Consider the following 19425-nt stretch of genomic DNA (forward strand, 5'->3'; position numbering starts at 1 on the left):
CCACTAGTCCTTTTTGTAACAGGGTTCTATCAATTGGCCTGGGAGCATGGGGCTGTTAGCTCCACCGTGCCGCAGTTCCCCTGCACGGAGGACGCCAGCTCGGACTTCCGTACTTCACGTGTGTGGATGATGCTGCGGTGCACGCAGCCGCGTCAGCTCCGCCCACCGACGCGTTTCACGTCCCAATTGGACGTTTCATCAGGGTGTGGTTTAGCTAGCGAATGTCACCTCCTATGTAGTGGTTCCAGGCTCCGCCCACCGCATCCCCGTTGTCATGCTCACCATTCCTTCTCACTATGTCAGGTGTGTGCGGTGCGGCCTGATATATACACATCGCACTGTAAGCCAGCTTCTTTTATACTGCCATATTACAAGCAAGCCATATCTGTACTTCATATTTTAAGTCCATATACCACAAAAGTTCTCCACTTATGTCAGTTACGTTTAGTGAACATGCCATATCTGCAAATTATATGTCCATAGCAGATGACAGCAGACCCAAGAAAAAGGAGACAAAATCAATGCATGCAATTTATGATATGGTTCATCACCGAAGACCACTCTGCCTTACCACGCAGGTCAATTCCTGTTATGTACTTGCATGTCAGACCTAATTGATCATCACTGAGGCACATATTATCCTTAAAGGCACAGTTGTCAATCACTGCGGATCCATCCGTACACATGCTTTACCCATTTCCTCACAGTGTTAACCAATATCTATGCAAAACAAAGACAGATACACCCCATGATGGATACTAATTTTGCTCAGGACAGTATTCTTAGTTCAGTGTCTCAATATCTATTCGCTCTAAGGAAGGGGGACAAATCTAATTCAGCATTTAGCCCTCTAGGTGTCACTGTACTAAGCTTAAAGATCCACATCGCTTCCTTACAGTAAAGTATGTCATCAAAGTCACCACGTCTATGTGATATTTTTAAATTGTAGATTCCCTTAGCTGTGGTACCCCTTAGGCTATTCTGATGGCACTCTCTATAATGGTCATAAATGACCCCTGTTGATTTCCCCTTAGTTATCTTTCCAAAGTGCTCCAAGACCCTTTCTTTAAGTGCCCTTTTGGTCTTACCAATATATTTTAGTCCGCAAGGACATTGTATCATATATACTACCTTTTTGGTATCACAATTTATAAAGGATCTAATGGCGAATTCTTTATTGCCACTACTATCACAAAACACACTGGTATGATCAACATAGGGACACATCTTACACTTGGAACATTTAAACATCCCTGTGGGCCTTCTACTGTCCAACCATGTCACTGGATTCTTTTGCAGTTCACTGTGTACCAACCGATCTTTTAAATTAGGTGCTCTTCTAGCAGTTAGAAGTGGCTGTGGACCAACTATTTTTTCAATTTCTTTGTCAGAGGTGAGTATTGGCCAAAATCTGCTCAATAATTCCCGCAAATTGTTCCAATGGGCCCCAAAGCCAGTCACAAGGCGAATATGTCCATCTTCCTCCGCACTACGCGGCATCCCCCTGGGGGCCAGCAATTCCTGCCGGTCCAAATCCCAGGCTCGCCGCAAAGCATTCCGCAATATCGAATGCGGATATCCACGCTCGCGAAACCGCCGGTACATATTGCGTGCTTCTTTCCTGAAGTCATCATCCCTGCAGCAGTTCCTCCTAAGGCGGAGGAACTGCCCATATGGGATTCCCTTCTTTAAGGAGGATGGATGATGGCTAGTTGCATGAAGTACCGTATTGCCGGCCGTCGGCTTACGGTATGATGTTGTTACAATCGCCTGACCCTCAACCTTAAGGAGGAGATCCAAAAATGGGATCTCTCTCCCAAAGGAGAAGGTCAGACGAATGTTCTTGGTGTTACCGTTTAGATTAACTATAAATTGTTCCAATTCCTCAATAGTACCTTTCCAGACCATCAACACGTCATCGATAAATCTAATCCAGAGGGCGACGTGTGCACCGCAGCATTTGTTTTTATGGGGATTGTTTTTTGGGGAATATAGTGACCTATGGCTATGATGTCTGAGGATTGGTGTCCTTTTAACATATTGTTATAATAAACGTGACTTGGTAAACTTTATGAGGCTGTGCAACCATTTCAATTGCTTTATATATACAGCTGGAAACATCAGACTTGGAGAAGGACTTGGGAATACAGGTGGATAACAATTTAAGTAATTGTATACAGTGCAAAACAGTGGTAGCTAAAGCAAATAAAATTCTGGAATGCATAAAACGTAAAATAAAGTCTTGACTTGCTAGTATACTACTCCCTCTGTATAAATCACTTTTGAGACCACATCTGGAGAATGGGATACAGTTTTGTGCACCAAACATAGAAAGGACATTGATCTTCTACGGGCAGTACAAAGACGGGCAACTAAATTAGGGATGTCACATGTCACTATCCTGCTTATTGTATGATACTGCATAATGTTGTGTATTGACTGTTTCTGCCACAAGGAGATTCAGGGTAGTAACAAACTAGGCAGTGCGGGAAAGGTAACATTTTGCTGCATATGCATTTCTGCACTTTTAGTATGTTTCCTGTTCGTTTTGCGTTTTTTTCCTGCACATATGTTTTTCTTGTGTTTTAATCTGTTTACGGTTCGTATATACATATATGCGTTTTGCATGTTTTTTTATGCAAATCACTAGGAAGTCAACAGGAACGCATACAAAACGCAATACCTCTGCGTCACCATTGACTTTTATTATGTGCGTTTTAGATGCGTTTTGGAAAAATATGCAGCAAGACCAGCGGTTTTTAAAATTCACATTGCAAAAAGCAAACATGCGTTTTTTCATGCGGCCCATTGACTTACATGATGAATATCCGTTAACCACTTGAGGACTGCAGTGTTAAACCTCCCTAAAGACCAGGCTAATTATTATTATTTATTGTATTTATAAAGCGCCAACATATTACGCAGCGCTGGACATTAATTTAGGTTACAGACAATATTTAGGGGTGACATACAGCAATATGACAATACAGGAATACAAGAAAACCAGATCACACAGCACAGTATGAGTACCAGGTAATGCTTAGTCAGTCACTGGATGAAGCATGGAGATTAGGCAAGTTAGGTTCACTCAGATGCATAGCATGGGATCACAGTAATGGAGGTGCATGATCAGGTAGGACACAAAATTATTGCTAAATTGGCCACTGCAGCTTTAAGGCCAACACACAAGTGACCCCCCCCCCCCTTTTCCCCCCACCAACAGAGCTCTCTATTGGTGGGGTCTGATCGCTCCACAGTTGTTTATTTATTTTTTTATAAATATTTATTTTATTTATTTTTTAATAAATTTTGCTTTTTTTTTATTTATTTTCCCCTGCTCCCTCCCTCCCCCCGCCAGCCAATCAGGTAGATCGGCTGTCATAGGCTTCAGCCTATGACAGCCGATCACTCCCCAGCATCAGAAGGGGGCAGCCGTGTCACACGGTTGTCCCCAATACAGCGCTGCTGCCGATCGCAGCGCTGTACATGTAAATAGACGGCGATAACGCCGTCTAACAGTCTCCCGAGCGGCGATTGCCGCTTAGAGACTGAAGACGGGGCGGAGCTCCGCCCCCCCTCCCCCCCGAGCAGGAGATGTGCACGCAGCCTGCGCGCAATCTCCTGCAAAGTGCAGCCCCAGGACTTGATGCCAATTGGCGTTAGGCGGTCCTGGGGCTGCCGCCACGGTCAAGCCCATTGGTGTGAGGCGGTCCTAAAGTAGTTAAACAAGGTGTGTATGAGATCTGCAGATATCATAGACTATGAATGCATTTTGCAAGAACTGATCTTTTGCATGTGTGCAGCATCTTGCAAACATTTTTATTTGATGGGGAGTTCCGCTCAATAGAATATACTGTGTAGGTATGGCTCTCATACTACATGGAAGGGGGTAAAATTGGTCTGTGATCTTTCATTTTCCAAACACTTTTATCTCAAGTGTGTACTTAGCTTTAGCCTAAAGCCATATACATTTATGGAAAACAGAGGCTCTTTAAAGCAGAAACTTCAGGCCTGGAAATTCGGAAAGGCCCCATAAAGTCTGTCCTAGGAATGGTGATCTCTGCAAACCAGCATGCAATCCATTTGCTGTTGCATTGAACATTGATTCAACTCCCTTTTTCTCCTACAAAATAATTTTACTTTCATCTTCTGTTTAAAATAACTTTTTAGCACTCTGCAATTGAAAAAAGTAATAAAAGATTGGTGAAAAAGTACTGTCAAAATTATTCAGGCTAGTTCACAGTGATCAGTTGCATAACTCATCCATTATAACAAGTGTGAACTGCAATAAAGACTGGCCATAGACTTTAAGGGCCCATTCACACTTAGAAACGCAAAACGCCGGCGATTTTTGCCGGCGTTTTGCAGGAGTGATTTTTACTGAAAAATCATTGGACAGTGCAGCGATATCTCCGCAATCGCGTTTATCGCTTCCATAGTACTGAAACGCGATCGCCGGGAAATCGCCTGAAAATGGTGCAGGCTGCACATTTACGTTTCGCGTTTTTAGGCGATTTGCGTCGATTAGTGCAAATCGCCCAAGTAAGAACGGCCCATAGGGTTTAATTACACTAGCGCTTTCAAAATCACTAGCGTTTAAGCGTTTTGCCAAAATCGTGTGAATGGGCCCTAATGCAAAGCCTGCATGCAGCAAGTTAGAATAACTTGATCTGTTACTGTGAACAGACCCACAGAATTGTATGGGCAGTGGTTGTCATTCAGAATTATTCTGCAATGGAACTGACCACTATGAACAGGGCCTCAGAATATTGCATGTGGGTGGCTTAAAAGGCATTATATTATTGAGGGCCCATATGCCATTCACTTTTTCTCCTGATTTCTCTCCTTGGTGAGATTTTCACACCTTGGGCCCGATCCAATTCCCTTTTTCTACTAAGTTTTCTCTTAGGTGATATTTTCACATTATAAATAAAATGCCTTTTATTTAAGCCACCAGCAAGCAAGAAAATACTCAGGTGAAAGTACTGTAAAAATTATTCTATTTTTTTTGATACTTCTTCAACTGCACAGTGCAAAAGTTATTTTAAACAGAAGATGAAAAATGATCTATGAGAAAACGTTGGAGAAAAAGGTGTATTGGATTGGGCCCCTTGTCATAAAATGCCTTTTAAACCACCAGCAAGCAAGAAAATACTCAAAATTATTTTCACAGTATTTTATCATGAACTTTTGAGTACGTTCTTAATTATAAAATGTAATATGCTGGAAAGTTATAAAGAGAAAATGAAAATTATCTCCTAGGATATAAGTCAGGAGAAAAACTTAATTGCACATGGGCCATTTTTTTTTTTTATTTGATCTTTTTTATTCTATTATATATAATTGTTGCATTTATTTTTATTTATTTATTTTTTTGTTTGCAATTTTTCTTGATAGTAGGTTAGCTTTATTGAAATTGAGTTATCTAAAAATTGTAAAGTGCCAAAATAATGTGACTGGTGGTAATCTGTATATTGGTGGCATTGCTGCATGTTCCAGAACTCTGTCACAGGCAACAGCCTCCACTGTCACTGACCAGCTACATGTCATCCTCTGTTGTGCCCAAGTGCAGACAGTGCTGAGAGCTGTAACTGTGCAGTCTTCATGCAACTAACTGGCTGCTCCTGTATAGTACTGAATGGGAGATGTTCCACTGCTGCTCACTGGACCATAATGAGTGTATTACAGCAATACGGAACAGGAATAAATTCCTGCTTCATCACAAGGAATTATACTACATTCAGCTGGAAGAACAAATATGGTGGAACTTTATATAGGCAATAATAAACCCCTATATATATATATATATATATATATATATATATATATATATATATATATATATATATATATATATATATATATATATATATTGTGCTCAGGTCAGCATTGCAACTTAATCGCTGAAAAGCCTCTTTTGAAAATGAACGTGTGCGTAATATGTGTATGAAAGGAGGTCTGGAGTTGGCTGGGAAGTGGTGGCTGAGTACAGTGTAGGAGTCAGTGACAAAAAGCTCCTGTATACCCGGGCCTGAGCTCCAGCAGAATAGTGCCATTCATGTGCCTTTCCTGTTTCTCCCTGCTATAATTAGGCACAGGATCCTGAGGCAGCTGAAAGCATGGCAGGCAGAGTAGAAAGTCTATACCTACAAAACTGTAAGGTTAGTAAATGTTGATGAAGATTCTTGCCAAGGCACCCGGGTTATGGGGAGGTCATTAAGCCCATACTTCATTCAGTCTGAGATCTTCCATCAAATGTTCCCTCATTTTCCTATTCGTTTTCACTTTGTGTTTTAAGGTCAAACATGAGTAGAAAATAAACAGTAAATGTGTGCTCCCGTTATACCTTCCCAAAGAGGTAGAACTCTAAAAGCTGCTCCTTAAAAATACAACAAGCGTTTGATGAGGCTGAGCACAAAAGTGGTGAGTGTTTTATTTGGCATCCCTCAGATAGGATTCCTTCCTCCCCAGTTCTCCAGGCCAGTACAGGATGGACTGGATACTTGCGAGGCTGCAGACACAATCGTCACATGATGAGTGATTAACTAAAGTGATTTATTCTCGACATAAAGTTTATGATAATTGCAGCCATTTTTAAACGTAATTGAAGTTACTGTTGTGAAGGAATCTGCCCACTGCAGGAGTATAGGTTACATTTCTGTGGATGCAGTGTGTGCCTGGAGTGAGGGGAATTATGTTGTATTTCTATGTGGTATTTCCATCTGTAGCGTTGATTTATTGGGAATAAGATGCGTGCAGGAATCAGTGATGGTCCCACACTAGTGACAGGCTGCCTCCCTCTGAACAAGGCCTGCTCTACACACTATGACTGTAGGAAAGAAAAATAAGCCACTCATATTACCACTGGGTGGGAGGAGGGCCGCCTTCCCACCGAGGTCCCGCTCTGGACATACTATTATTTAATTGGGGACACCCAAGCCTTTCAGTAATTTAGCTGACAAGGGAATAATTTTGCTTGCAGTGCTGGTGTGTGTGAAATGTGTTGCGTGCAGTGTGGGGGCTGAGGCACAGCAGAAGAGAGGGCTCTTTGTGTGATTGCAGAAGAAGGGAGCCTTCCAGAGGTGCACAGTGGAAAGTCTGGGTCCTGGCCTGAGATTCTGAACACCTGGCCCATGAAGAGTGTGTCCTTAGAGGACACCTTGCTGAAAGTGTTGCAGGACCCTGGGTCAGGAGTCTCTGGCAGTTAATGGGAAGCAGATGGGTGGGGGACCTGCAGCTCCTGATCGCACAGACAGCCCGTCCAGCTCTACAGGTGCACTCAGTCCTCCATGCTGTCACCCTTCCCTGCCTCCAACATCTCCTGTGTGCTGACGCCTGCCAGGTCTCATCTTCCATACAGTTGCTTTTATTATTTTTCCATTAACCATCCCGACTGTTCGTTATCCTAATATGCCTAGAGTTGTATTTATCTGCTATCAGGGCAACCGCCGGGGTAAAACCAAGAAACCCTGAAAATCGTTCCATTACTGACCACTAGGGAATTAAATCGCCCAGGATGGCTGCGTGTAGTTTTCCATATTGCGTGATTGAATTTGAATAGAAAGTTACATGTATTATTTGAGTCTCTTTGGTGTTTACAGTCCCAGTGTAGGTCTCCTTCCTGAGCAGATTTGCCATACTGCACATCCAGCTTAATCTGGGATCTTACAACTCATTGCTAAATATTTACTGCAACAACAAAGCCGTCCATACTATTGTCAGGAGGATGTTTTCCTTACAAAGCAAACTTGGAAAGGACTCGTTTATCACTTTGCCAGCCACACTGTACACGACACTACACAGCCTTTCCATAGTCTGTATGCCACCACACTGTACACACTACACAGCGCAGCCTAGCCTTCCCATAGTCTGTATGCCACAATATACACACTACACAGCCTAGCCTTCCCATAGTCTGTATTCCACCACACTGTACACACTACACAGCGCAGCCTAGCCTTCCCATAGTCTGTATGCCACAATATACACACTACACAGCCTAGCCTTCCCATAGTCTGTATGCCACCACACTGTACACACTACACAGCGCATCCTAGCCTTCCCATAGTCTGTATGCCACAATATACACACTACACAGCGCAGCCTAGCCTTCCCATAGTCTGTATGCCACAATATACACACAGCACAGCCTAGCCTTCCCATAGTCTGTATGCCACCACACTGTACATAGCGCAGCCTAGCCTTACCATAGTCTGTATACCATACTATACACACACTGCCTTCCTATGGTCTGTATGCCACCACACTGTACACACTACACAGCGCAGCCTAGCCATAGTCTGTATGCCACACTATACACACTACACAGCACAGCCTAGCCTAGCCTTCCCATGGTCTGTATGCCACACTGTACACACTACACAGCCATCCCACAGTCTACATATTACCACACTGTACGCACTACACAGCCATCCCACAGTCTACATATTACCACACTGTACGCACTACACAGCCATCCCAAAGTCTATATCAGTGATGGTTAACCTTGGCACTCAAGCTGACAAAACTACAAATCCCATCATGCCTCTGCCTCCCCAAGTTATGCTTAGAGCTGTCAGAGTATTGCAATGCCTCATGGTACATGTGGTTCCACCACAGTTGGAGAGCCAAGGTTAGCCATCACTGGTCTATATATTATGACACTGTACACACGACAAAGCCTTCCCATTAGTCTGTATCCCACACTGTACACGCTACACAGCCATCCCATAGTCTATATGCCACACTGTACACTACAAAGCACAGCCTAGCCTTCCCATAGTCTGTATGCCACACAGTACAAACTACACAGCCACACTATACACACTGCCTTCCCATAGTCTGTATACCACCACACTATACACAATACATAGCACAACCTGCCCACAGTCTGTATGCCACACAGTACACGCTACACAGCCTTCCTATAGTCTGTATGCCACACAGTACACAGCTTTCCCATCCCATAGACTGTATGCCACATTACACAGCCTGCCCATAGTCAGTATACCACCACACTGTACACACTACACAGCACAGCCTTCCCGTTGTCTATATGCGACACAGTACACACTACACACCCTTCCATAGTCTATGCCACACTGTACACAGAACTGTACAGCCTTCCCAAAATCTATTCAAGCTACAATCATTCTCTCCAGCCGCCTGGAGCTGTATAATATCCTCAATTCCCAATGCCACATCTATTATGAAGGCTGAGGGGCAGCAGTAGAAGTCAAGCTGTGTAAGTCTGAAGCAAGGCCACAAATATCCAAACTCCAATAAAATGAGGTTCCCTCTCTAGCCTCTGCACCTGATAAAGGAACACAGCGCAGGAATGACCACTGACTTGCTGCGGAATTACCACACAAGCATCACCAGTGAAAGATTTCAGCACCCTCCAGCGCAGATAAAGCCGACAACAGTGTATTTAATAAGCCAGGCAGAGAAACGCCACTGCTTCTACACTATAATGACAGGATGTGCTGTATACCATAATGATGGATAGATATGTAATGGATGCCTTGTTACATTATTAAGAGACTGGCGATGCGCTGAGCTGTACAGAGAGCAGGGATGACAGGAGGACTCCCTCCGACTGAGAGGTTACCTTGTGTGACATCCTTGTGTCGTGTACAGCGATCCGCATTCTACAAGCCGGCTATATAAGAAAACAAGTTATTAGTAGCTAATGTATCTGCAGGCGATGTCTCCTCCTCCACCTTCCCCAACTTGTCAGTGCAGGAGGCTGCGGAGAGGCACAATGTGTAGCCATAATTCACAGCATGCCTCTATCCCCATTACTACATCATACCTGCCTGCTGGATCCACATCACACTGTCTGCTCTGCCTTGTGTCTTCATTACTGGGAAGCACAGAGACGCCTTCCATGTGCTCAGGAGACACCAGCACACACTCACGGGACACCAATGGCAAGGAGAATATGATATCTATCTATCTATCTAACTATCTATCTATCTATATATATATATCTATCTATATATCTCTATCTATATACACAATAACAAATATCAGAAACAGTGCATACGGTAATGGATATATATATATATATATATATATATATATATATATATATATATATATATATATATATATATATATATATATATATATATATATATATATATATATATATATATTTGCATATACACAGAAAAGTAAAATAAACAACAGATAGGTAGTAGATAGAGGCTCACATATTTCCTTGCTGTGCCGCTTGCCTGTAGCTGTACATGAGGGGTTTGCAATGGGGGTGTGCAGCCTCTGGTCACTTTGTCCCCTGGGGTGCAGGAGGGTTCTGCTCCCTGGCTGCAGTGACACACAAGTGACTGATGTGACACACTCCCAGGCTGAAATGATTTTACAGTCAGCTGAAAGGAGGGGGCTGATCACTGATCCCCCCTAGAACATCTCATTGGAGAATCATCGCTGTAAAATAGTCAAAACAAAGCGAGTGAGTGAATGGGAGGCCATGCAGAGCTGTGTGCGGAGCAATCATTGAGCTGACTGACTCCAATGCCCCCCCCCCCCCCTTATAAAGCCCCCAGCCCCTGCTTGCACCCCGCTACACTGCTCAGCTCGGTCTCTTGTTAGTGGGACTTCGTTGGTTGGCAACATATGGCTTGTGTCTTTCTCAGAGCATTCACTACATTTGCGCATGGTGATTAAATCAGACATCATTTATTATAGCATTTCATCCAAAATTGTGTGTAAGGTAAAACAGAGCGGTCTAGTGAGTGTAATAATACAATTAGTGGAGGTGCTGTGTGACTGGTGGCACAGGAGGCAGGCTGTGTGCTCTGCACAGGAGGCTGGGACATACAATGGGGGCTCTGTGCTAGCAACCCCTCCACCCTGCACTCACAGCAGCTTTACAAGCAGAGAGAGTGCCCAGAACACCTCTACAGAGCTGCCCCCCCCCCCCGCCGCTCACAATTAGGGATGCTGCACACTATCTCATCACTCCCAACTTCCATTACAGCTTCCACTATCGCTAGGCCCTTGTGGGAAATGGCAAGCCTCTCTTTGTTGCCTCAAGCAAACTGTGAGCTGGTGACTCATTATGTCAAACTAACTAAAAAAATTAAAAATAACACACATACTGGAAAAATTATATATATATATATATATATATATATATATATATATATATATATATATATATATATATATATATATATATATCGGTATTTCACAAAAACAAAACATAACATGACTAGTTTCATATGTCGATTTCATTTTCCTCCAACTGTTTTCTATTCCCTGATAGTAATAATGAAGGTTACATGTAGCCGCTGTCTTTTCTCAAAATTAGAAAATTAGACCCCTTTTAGGAAACAGCTTAGTTTGTAATAAACTTATTATTTAGAGCTCCGCGTCTCCCGTGATAATTCTCGGTCTATAGCCTACGAGGGCTGGTTTGCACTGTTACAGCCTACATCGGGATATTTATTCCTCCTATATTTTGCAGCTACTGCCCTATATGCCTTGTAGAGCACATAGGCAGCGGATACTTCTCTCTGTATCCCCTCTCTCCCTTTTCTCTTCAATTTTCTCCTTAGTGATATTTACAAACTTCTCAGTACAATGCATTTTAAATCAACAGCAAGCAAGAAATTACTTGAAATAATTTGGACAGTGCCTTTCCACCTACTTTTTGGTACTTTTTTTAATGGCTAAATGCTGAAAATGAGTTTAAATCCAAGAATCAAAAAAATGATCTCCTATGAGAAAATTCAGGTGAAAAGTGAATTGCATATGGGCCCCTGTATCTCTCTGCAGCGGTGAGTGTCATCTTGTATTGGCTTTAGGTCCCTAACTGTACAGTGTGACACTCCCCCGAGACCCCTCGTCTCTCTCTTTCTCTTCTCTTACTTTGCAGTGAAAAATGATTCTCTGCCCGTGATTGGATTTTATCCCTTCCTGACTAGGCCTGCTTTTATTACATAGACTCCATCAATCTTGGACTAACGCGACATTTGTTTATAGCTCTGGAATGAAATGAATGACTTTATAAGCCTGATCATGATTAAAACGAGAGGCCTAGATTCACCCACGCCACATACCAAAGCAGCAGACTGCGCATCTAGCAGACACACAACACTGGCCTCAAGAGCTTGCACTCCTTTATTATCTGCATTTGTCAGGGATTCTCTCTGCCTATGTGCTTTATACTCACCCATCCATTTATTGGAAAATGAACTACATGCGATTAAGACTCAAAACAAACAAACCAAAAAAAACTATATTAAGCGAGTGAGTCACTGTAAAATGTAGCTATTAGTGTATAGATATTCTGGCTAGGATAATTCGATGTGACACGTGTGTGGGAAGGCTGGCATGCGTTATGCCAAGTCAGAAACAACTGCTGTGCCAGGATAATAAGATGTGGCTGGAAGCTGGATCATTATAGGGACACGGTGCCCGCCGCCCCAGACATGCCGGGTGATACACACACTGCGATCTATTGTGACCAGGGAGACAATCTGCTCACGTCATTACACGCTACAGAGCGCACAACACGTCTGGTGGATCTAAGGGAAAAATAGCTAATTTGGCAATAGCAATAAACATATATGGCCTCAATTCACGGAGCTCATCAAACACTTTATCAAACGTTTGATAATTTTCCTCATGGGTAAAATCTAAATTTTGAATTCACTAAGGTAGTGTAGATTTATCGAATGCTTTTCGATGAAATGATCAATAAATCTATAACACCTTAGTGAATTCAAAATTAGATTTTACCCATGAGGAAAATTATCAAACTTTTGATAAAGTGTTTGATAAAGCTCCGTGAATTGAGGCATAGGCTACTGTGATCCGAAGCCTTGTTGTGTGTGTATAGACAGGCCGGGGCGACAAACAATGTACATGGGCCAAATGCACTTCACTTTTCTCCAGAGGTTTTTCCTAGGTGATATTCTCACAAGTTAGCAATACAATTCTTTTTAAGCCACCAGCAAGCAAGAAAATACTAAAATACTTTTGAAAGTACTTGTTCGCCTACTTTTTGGTACTTTTTCAGTTGCAGAGTGCTAAAAGTTATTTTAAAGAGAAGATCAAAAATTATCTCCTAGGAGAAAATTCAGGAGAAAATGTGAATGGTGTGGCGATGTGCTGCATGTCCCTTGTGTGATCCATACATGTCACTGTGGAGAAGGGAGAAAGGCAGCCTTTCCAGCTTATTCCTGCTGTATATGGTTGAAGGTGTCTATAAATCAGCTTATGACTGAGCATTGTATGACCGCGTAGTCCTAGCAGGCAAATACATGACACGCATACATTAATAGCTACACTGCACAAGGGGGATCATGGCAGATCTCTGCTCTCCTGAAATGTCTACTCTATCTACTCCCAGCATTTCGGGCCGCCAGTGATGATCAGTAAGGGGGTGCGCAGGACTGCACAGAGGAGTAGAAAGTACATTCCAGTATGTGGTGTAAATCATGTACAATACAGAAGTGGACAGTGCTCAGCACATCCAGCTATTGTCAGCTCCTCTGTGCCGGGGGATCTCTCCCCCCTGCCTGCTAAAAGGATCATCCGCCCAGCGCTCTGTGTTATTTGGTTATAATTAGTCATGCTCCTCACATGTTTGTCTTGCCTATTTCACACTCACAACATCCCATACCGCTGAATGATGAGAGCTATCAGGAGACCCAGGGCAAAACCACAACCTGCCTGCACTGCCAGCCATACACAATGCACACAGCAAGACCCCGAACACACAGCAACAAGTCCCATACACAAGGGCTCTACACACGGAGTAATGTGTGTGACACCGCGTATTCAGGACAGGACGCAGTCCAGATCTATCTATCTATCTATCTATCTATCTATCTATCTATCTATCTATCTATCTATCTATCTATCTAATTTTATATTCATTTGCATCTGATATACAAGATAGATAGATAGATAGATAGATAGATAGATAGATAGATAGATAGATAGATAGATAGAGTTAAAATCTTACAAACCATCTATCAATCATGAATATTCACAGAAGATTTCGATTTATAAGCATATATCATAAAAGCTAAATCGATAGCTAGTGTTAAAAGTGTGCGCATAATCAGATACATAGATGATAGTTAGATAGATAGATAGATAGATAGATAGATAGATAGATAGATAGATGAATAGATAGATCTACCTGTCTGCCTATTATCAACCAACTAATTATTCTGTAATAGTGATGTGGATTTAATATTCACCTGATGGACAGATGTATCTATTTATCTAAACTTCTGTAATAATGCAGCAAGCATACACTTAATATACTACAAATAGATACATAAGTATCTATTGTATATGAAATGTATCAGACTGAATAATTGCATAAAAATAAAATATATATTAGACAGATAGATAGATATCTAGTTCTTATGTAATTTAATATTATCTATAATATTATCTATATTTAATATTATCTATCTATCTATCTATCTATCTTATGAAACTTGTTAGTACAGTACAAATAACAAATAAAATGTTTTACAAATCCATACCTATCTCGCTCTAACTTATCTTATATTCGAACCGCTGTTAGCCTTTACATTTCTTCTGTTAGTTCTCTACCTATCTATCTATATGATAGCGGTGTGCCCTGGTAAATATGATAGCACTGCACACTAGCCTGTGCCAGTACTGATTACGTTGATTGCTCATCTACAGATACTTCAGAGTTTTGGAAAGAATTTTGCTTAATTTACGGAGATGTTATAAGCCTAAGGGGCGAAAAACACGCTAATCAGTTTTTAGAATAAAAATCAAACAGCAATGAAACAGCGGAACATACGCAGAGAAGCTCAGTAATTCATGTTGTTATTATTATTAGTTCCAATTTTCTACTTCTAGTTAATATAACGTGTATTCGAAGCTAGACCCAGAGTAGGAATAAAATAATTACTGTGACGTTAATGTACATAAAGCATACATGAAGCAGATGCTGTGCCCATCCTGGCCGTGGTACCAATAAGCCACCCTCAGCATCCCACTGGTCACAAGACCCTTCACATATTTCCACCTGAGCACACACTGTACCAATCACAACACAGCAGATGTCTGGATAATGGGAAATAAAGAGCCACGTGTATAGCGCTAAACAAGTCATAGCTGAGAGTTCAGGCCTATTCTATATACCCCCAAATATTGTACAACCGTACCTTACGCTTGCTAATAAAGACCAACAACAGATTAAACAGACCAGAAGTCTAGCGATTCACTAAATATAAGTGTGGCGATATGGCAAGTAGACAGGTACTGTACAGTAAATATTATTATATTAATACTGATAATAATATTACTATGTTGTAATACTATTAGCGCCAGCAGCTTCTGCAGCGCATATATGGGCCTAAATACACCATATAATGGAGGGTTACAGAGAAGTGCAACTTGTAGTGAATTTATTCTGCCTTGGTATCCAGGTGAACACTAGTCGTTTTTTTTCTTTTTCCCCAAAATCAAGCAGTAATTTATTGGCAATAAACCATTACCAATCAGCTCTGACAAACAGCCACAATAATTACTCCTAAGTGCTCCATTCCAGATAAGGGAGCCTGATTACTGCTCAGCGCTTTATCTAAATAGTCAGCCGAGGCCCAGATATCTGCAATCAACTAACCATCTCTCAAATAGTGATTGACAGGGCGGATCACTGGAGCTAATGAATGCAATGCATTTCCTGGTCTATCAGCAGAAGAGGAGGTGGCTGCAAAGTGCCCCAGGTTCTTACCTTGTACATTAAGCTAAAGCCATGGCTAAATATCCGAGCTGACAAGAGCTAAACTACAGCTACAATTGTCTCATAAAAACAGAGTAATGTATCAACACGTAGACTCACTTCAAACACCATCCGAGCAGATTCTCACACAATAGCACAAGATAAGTGTATCTCCTCCATCGCATTCCGCCCACTACTAGTGTAACACATAAATAACCTCACTCCGGAGACACCGAGAGAGGGGAAATCTGCTGCAGATTTGTCAAAGTACATCTCTTCATGTCAATAGTGGTGTATAAAACTATATGACTCAATGACTCTTTATCCATTTACACTACACACACAGATACGTGATAATAAGAGGAAATTTCATCACACAGTCTCGCTACCTTTTGCATGATATTTGTAATATTTTAGCTAAATTCAAATAATTAATTTTCATAGAACTAGTGGCGGCAATTATTTTAATTGAGATTTAATTCTGAAGTATAGATTCAGTATAATTGTTTTTGTATAACGTTCTCTCGATATAATTATAGGTATGTCACAACCCTTCACCAATTAAATTTGCTCATAGAATAAATGTTGTATTATAATAACTCATGAAGTAGGCTGTATGTAAATAAATTAATCGTTAATTTTACAAATTATCAGACGTTGTTATCGTTCAAACCGAATGGTCATTTATTAGGAAACAAACAATACTACTATGCCTTCAAAATATTTTCAACAGAAACACGGTAAAATAAATGGGGTACAATTCCCTTTTTTTGTAATGAAAACTCAAATGTTCAAACAAGCTTCTGGACAACACTGGCTGGTTTGGTCCTCATTATCCATGTACAATATTAAAAAATAAATTACTATATTGCAATTTACATCTGAAGATAAGTTCATAAAAGGCTTGCATTATATAGGCTCTTTAACATAGGAAAATAGGATACCTTACAAAACGGGATCTTTCACAAACAGCAGGAACTTGTGTGTTATTTGTAAATCTCAAACACTGTTCCTGTATAAACTTAGACAATCTGAGTCTTTGTACACAACTATATTTTACTGGTTTAACTTTTGGATGGAAGGATGGAGATTTAATTCTTATTTTTTCTCACTTACAATCCTTTGTATAATAGACAGACGTTTTTCTAAGTAGGTGGTGAAAGTTTGGGGTCAGAATTTGCTGCAGTCATACACAAATGCCCCTGATGTGCGGTACAGAGACTGACTGGAAGGAAAGGACATTTGACAGCTGCTATTACCATTCACAGGGGAGTTGTTCAAGCCAATTCTCTGCGACTCAAACATCTCTCGCACCGAGTGGAAGTTCTGCTGTTGTCCTGGGTAGGTGGCCCCTGTCAAGTGCCCCAAGTCCCCAGACTGATTCAAGTACCATGATGGAAGCCTGCTTTGGTGTGGATGATCCTGTCCGGAGCTTAGACTGCCATGACTTAGAGCAGAGGTGGTGGTGGTGGTGATGGAGTAATCGGGTAATGTCTCTTCCACTGTAGTAGCTGCTGGGGTATTGGCTGGGGTCAAGTGACCAGACCTGTCCCCAGAATACAGACTCATGGCTTGCATATTACAGTGATATGTCCCTGTGGAGCCGGTACCACTGGTGCTCTGGCTGCATGGAGAGCTGTAGATAGAGCCCTGGCCGGGAGAGTAGCTTAGAGAGAGTGAAGGGGCCATTCCTGTCCTGGAAGAGGCGATCAGGCTGGTGGCCATTTCTCCAGAGGCTTGAGGAGATCCTCTAAGGGAAGTCATAATATTATCCACGCTGAAGCCCTGGCTGTGATGCTGCTGGTGGGAATGGTGGCTTTCTGCAGTCTCTAGGCTCATGGACCTACTGGACGGGAGGCTGTGAGGGCTGCCACTGGACATGCTGCTGCTATCCGGGCTCTCTATTTTGGGCACGGTGCTGAGGGCAGGTGACATAGCCTGAGGTGGAGAAGCGGTACCATTCTCTGTCTTTATATCCTGGATTCTGACAGGTTGGCTGCTGGCGTCTTGCTCTCCCTGAGATTGGTTCTGCTGAGGCTGCCTCTGGTGCTGTTGGGACTGCTGCTGTCCAGAGGTTGTCTGAGAATTGTGGTGCTCTTTCAGCAGTCGGTCCTTCTCATCTTTGGACCCATCTTTAACCACATCTTTTTTCTTAAACCTCCGCCTCCTCCTCAAGAAACTGCCATTCTCAAACATGTTGTAGGAATCGGGGTCCAAAGTCCAGTAACTGCCCTTCCCTGGTTTCTTGTCATCCCTGGGTACCTTGACAAAACATTCATTGAGGGACAGGTTGTGTCTGATGCTGTTCTGCCAGCCCTGTTTATTGTCTCTATAAAATGGAAACCTTTCCATAATGAACTGATAAATGCCATTCAGTGTGATCTTCTTGTCAGGAGCATTCTGGATAGCCATGGTTATAAGAGCGATGTAGCTGTAAGGAGGTTTTACCATGTCCTTAGGTTGAGGCTGGGGGGTGTAAGGCCCATAGGCTCTGGCCATGCCGGCCTGGTACTGTTCGTGGGCCGGGTGAGAGTACATGCTCATGGGGGCAGGCATGCCAGTATAGCCCCCGCCAGCTGCCGCTGCAGCAGCTGCCGCCCTGTAGTAGCTCTGCTCCCCTCCAAGATATGGCACAACACCCAGGGAGTTGGGGCTGGACACAGAGTAGCGCGCTTGCATGGTGCTGCAACCTCCTAGAGGAGGCCAAGCCAGGCAGCCAGCCTCCGGCCCAGGCACACACACACTGGTCTGGGGGGACTGAGCTGGGGGTCAGAGGGCAATGTGGATCATTCAGTATCCAGTCCTGGCAGTAATATCCAAAGCAGAATGGAGAAGTCACAGCTCCCTCCCTAGTGCTAGACTCAGGCCCACAGCCCAGCGGCAGGTCATCAGCTCATGCAGGACCCCGGAGAGAAGGACACAGTACCTCGGCAATGTAGTCTCTGCCAGCACAGGGAGCACTCGCTAAGCGTTCTCTTGTTGTCCCCGCTGATGAGCCTCTGTCACTCTCCGGCAAGCTGCAGCTGTTTCCCGGCACGACTAGAGAGGACGATCGGCAGCAGCACCAATACCAGCAGCGTTCCGGGAACTCGGTGTCCTGTCAGCGTCCTGGCGAGCCGTGATCAGGGTGGGGAGCCGCTCTCAGCCTCTCACTGGCTGGGGCAGCATTGGAAAAACTTCTGAACTTTGAGCATCCGTCAGCAGGCAGGGACTTTTTTACAGAGCAGTTCTAGGTTTCAGGCCCCGCCTCGTCGAGAGAAACCGGCCAATCAGGGGGCAGATCACGGGCTGTGAATGGAAAAAACACAGACATTTACACATACACCGGGGGCCAAGCGGCTACGGCAGCAGCAGCAAGAGCTGACCACACACTCTGCTCCTGATCCAGCCAGCACCCCACTGCCCTCACACTGAGGGTCCTCGGCACAGCCAGGGTGCCACCAAGGCAAGGATCTGTACATAGAATATTTCACCAGCCAGCACCCCACTGCCCTCACACTGATGCCCTCATCACAGCCAGAGTGCCACCAAGGCAAGCATCTGTATATAGAATAATAAGTCACCAGCCACTACCACACTGCCCTTACACGGATGCCCTCATCACAGCCAGGGTGCAACCAAGACAAGGATCTTTATATAGAATAAGTCACCAGCCAGCAGCCACTGCCCTCACA

At 43.1% G+C, this 19425-nt stretch overlaps 1 protein-coding gene across 1 annotated transcript; it reads right to left on the minus strand.

The window, feature by feature from the left end:
* Nucleotides 1-16421: 16421 nt before the first annotated feature.
* On the minus strand, nt 16422-18959 carry FOXC1 (forkhead box C1). Its single transcript, XM_068234600.1, has one exon. The coding sequence runs from the start codon at nt 18428-18430 to the stop codon at nt 16922-16924; it is 1509 nt and encodes a 502-aa protein (XP_068090701.1). The 5' UTR covers nt 18431-18959; the 3' UTR covers nt 16422-16921.
* Between the last annotated feature and the right edge of the window lie 466 nt (nt 18960-19425).

This window comes from Hyperolius riggenbachi, chromosome 5, assembly GCF_040937935.1.
Source record: "Hyperolius riggenbachi isolate aHypRig1 chromosome 5, aHypRig1.pri, whole genome shotgun sequence".
NCBI classification, from domain to species: Eukaryota; Metazoa; Chordata; class Amphibia; order Anura; family Hyperoliidae; genus Hyperolius; species Hyperolius riggenbachi.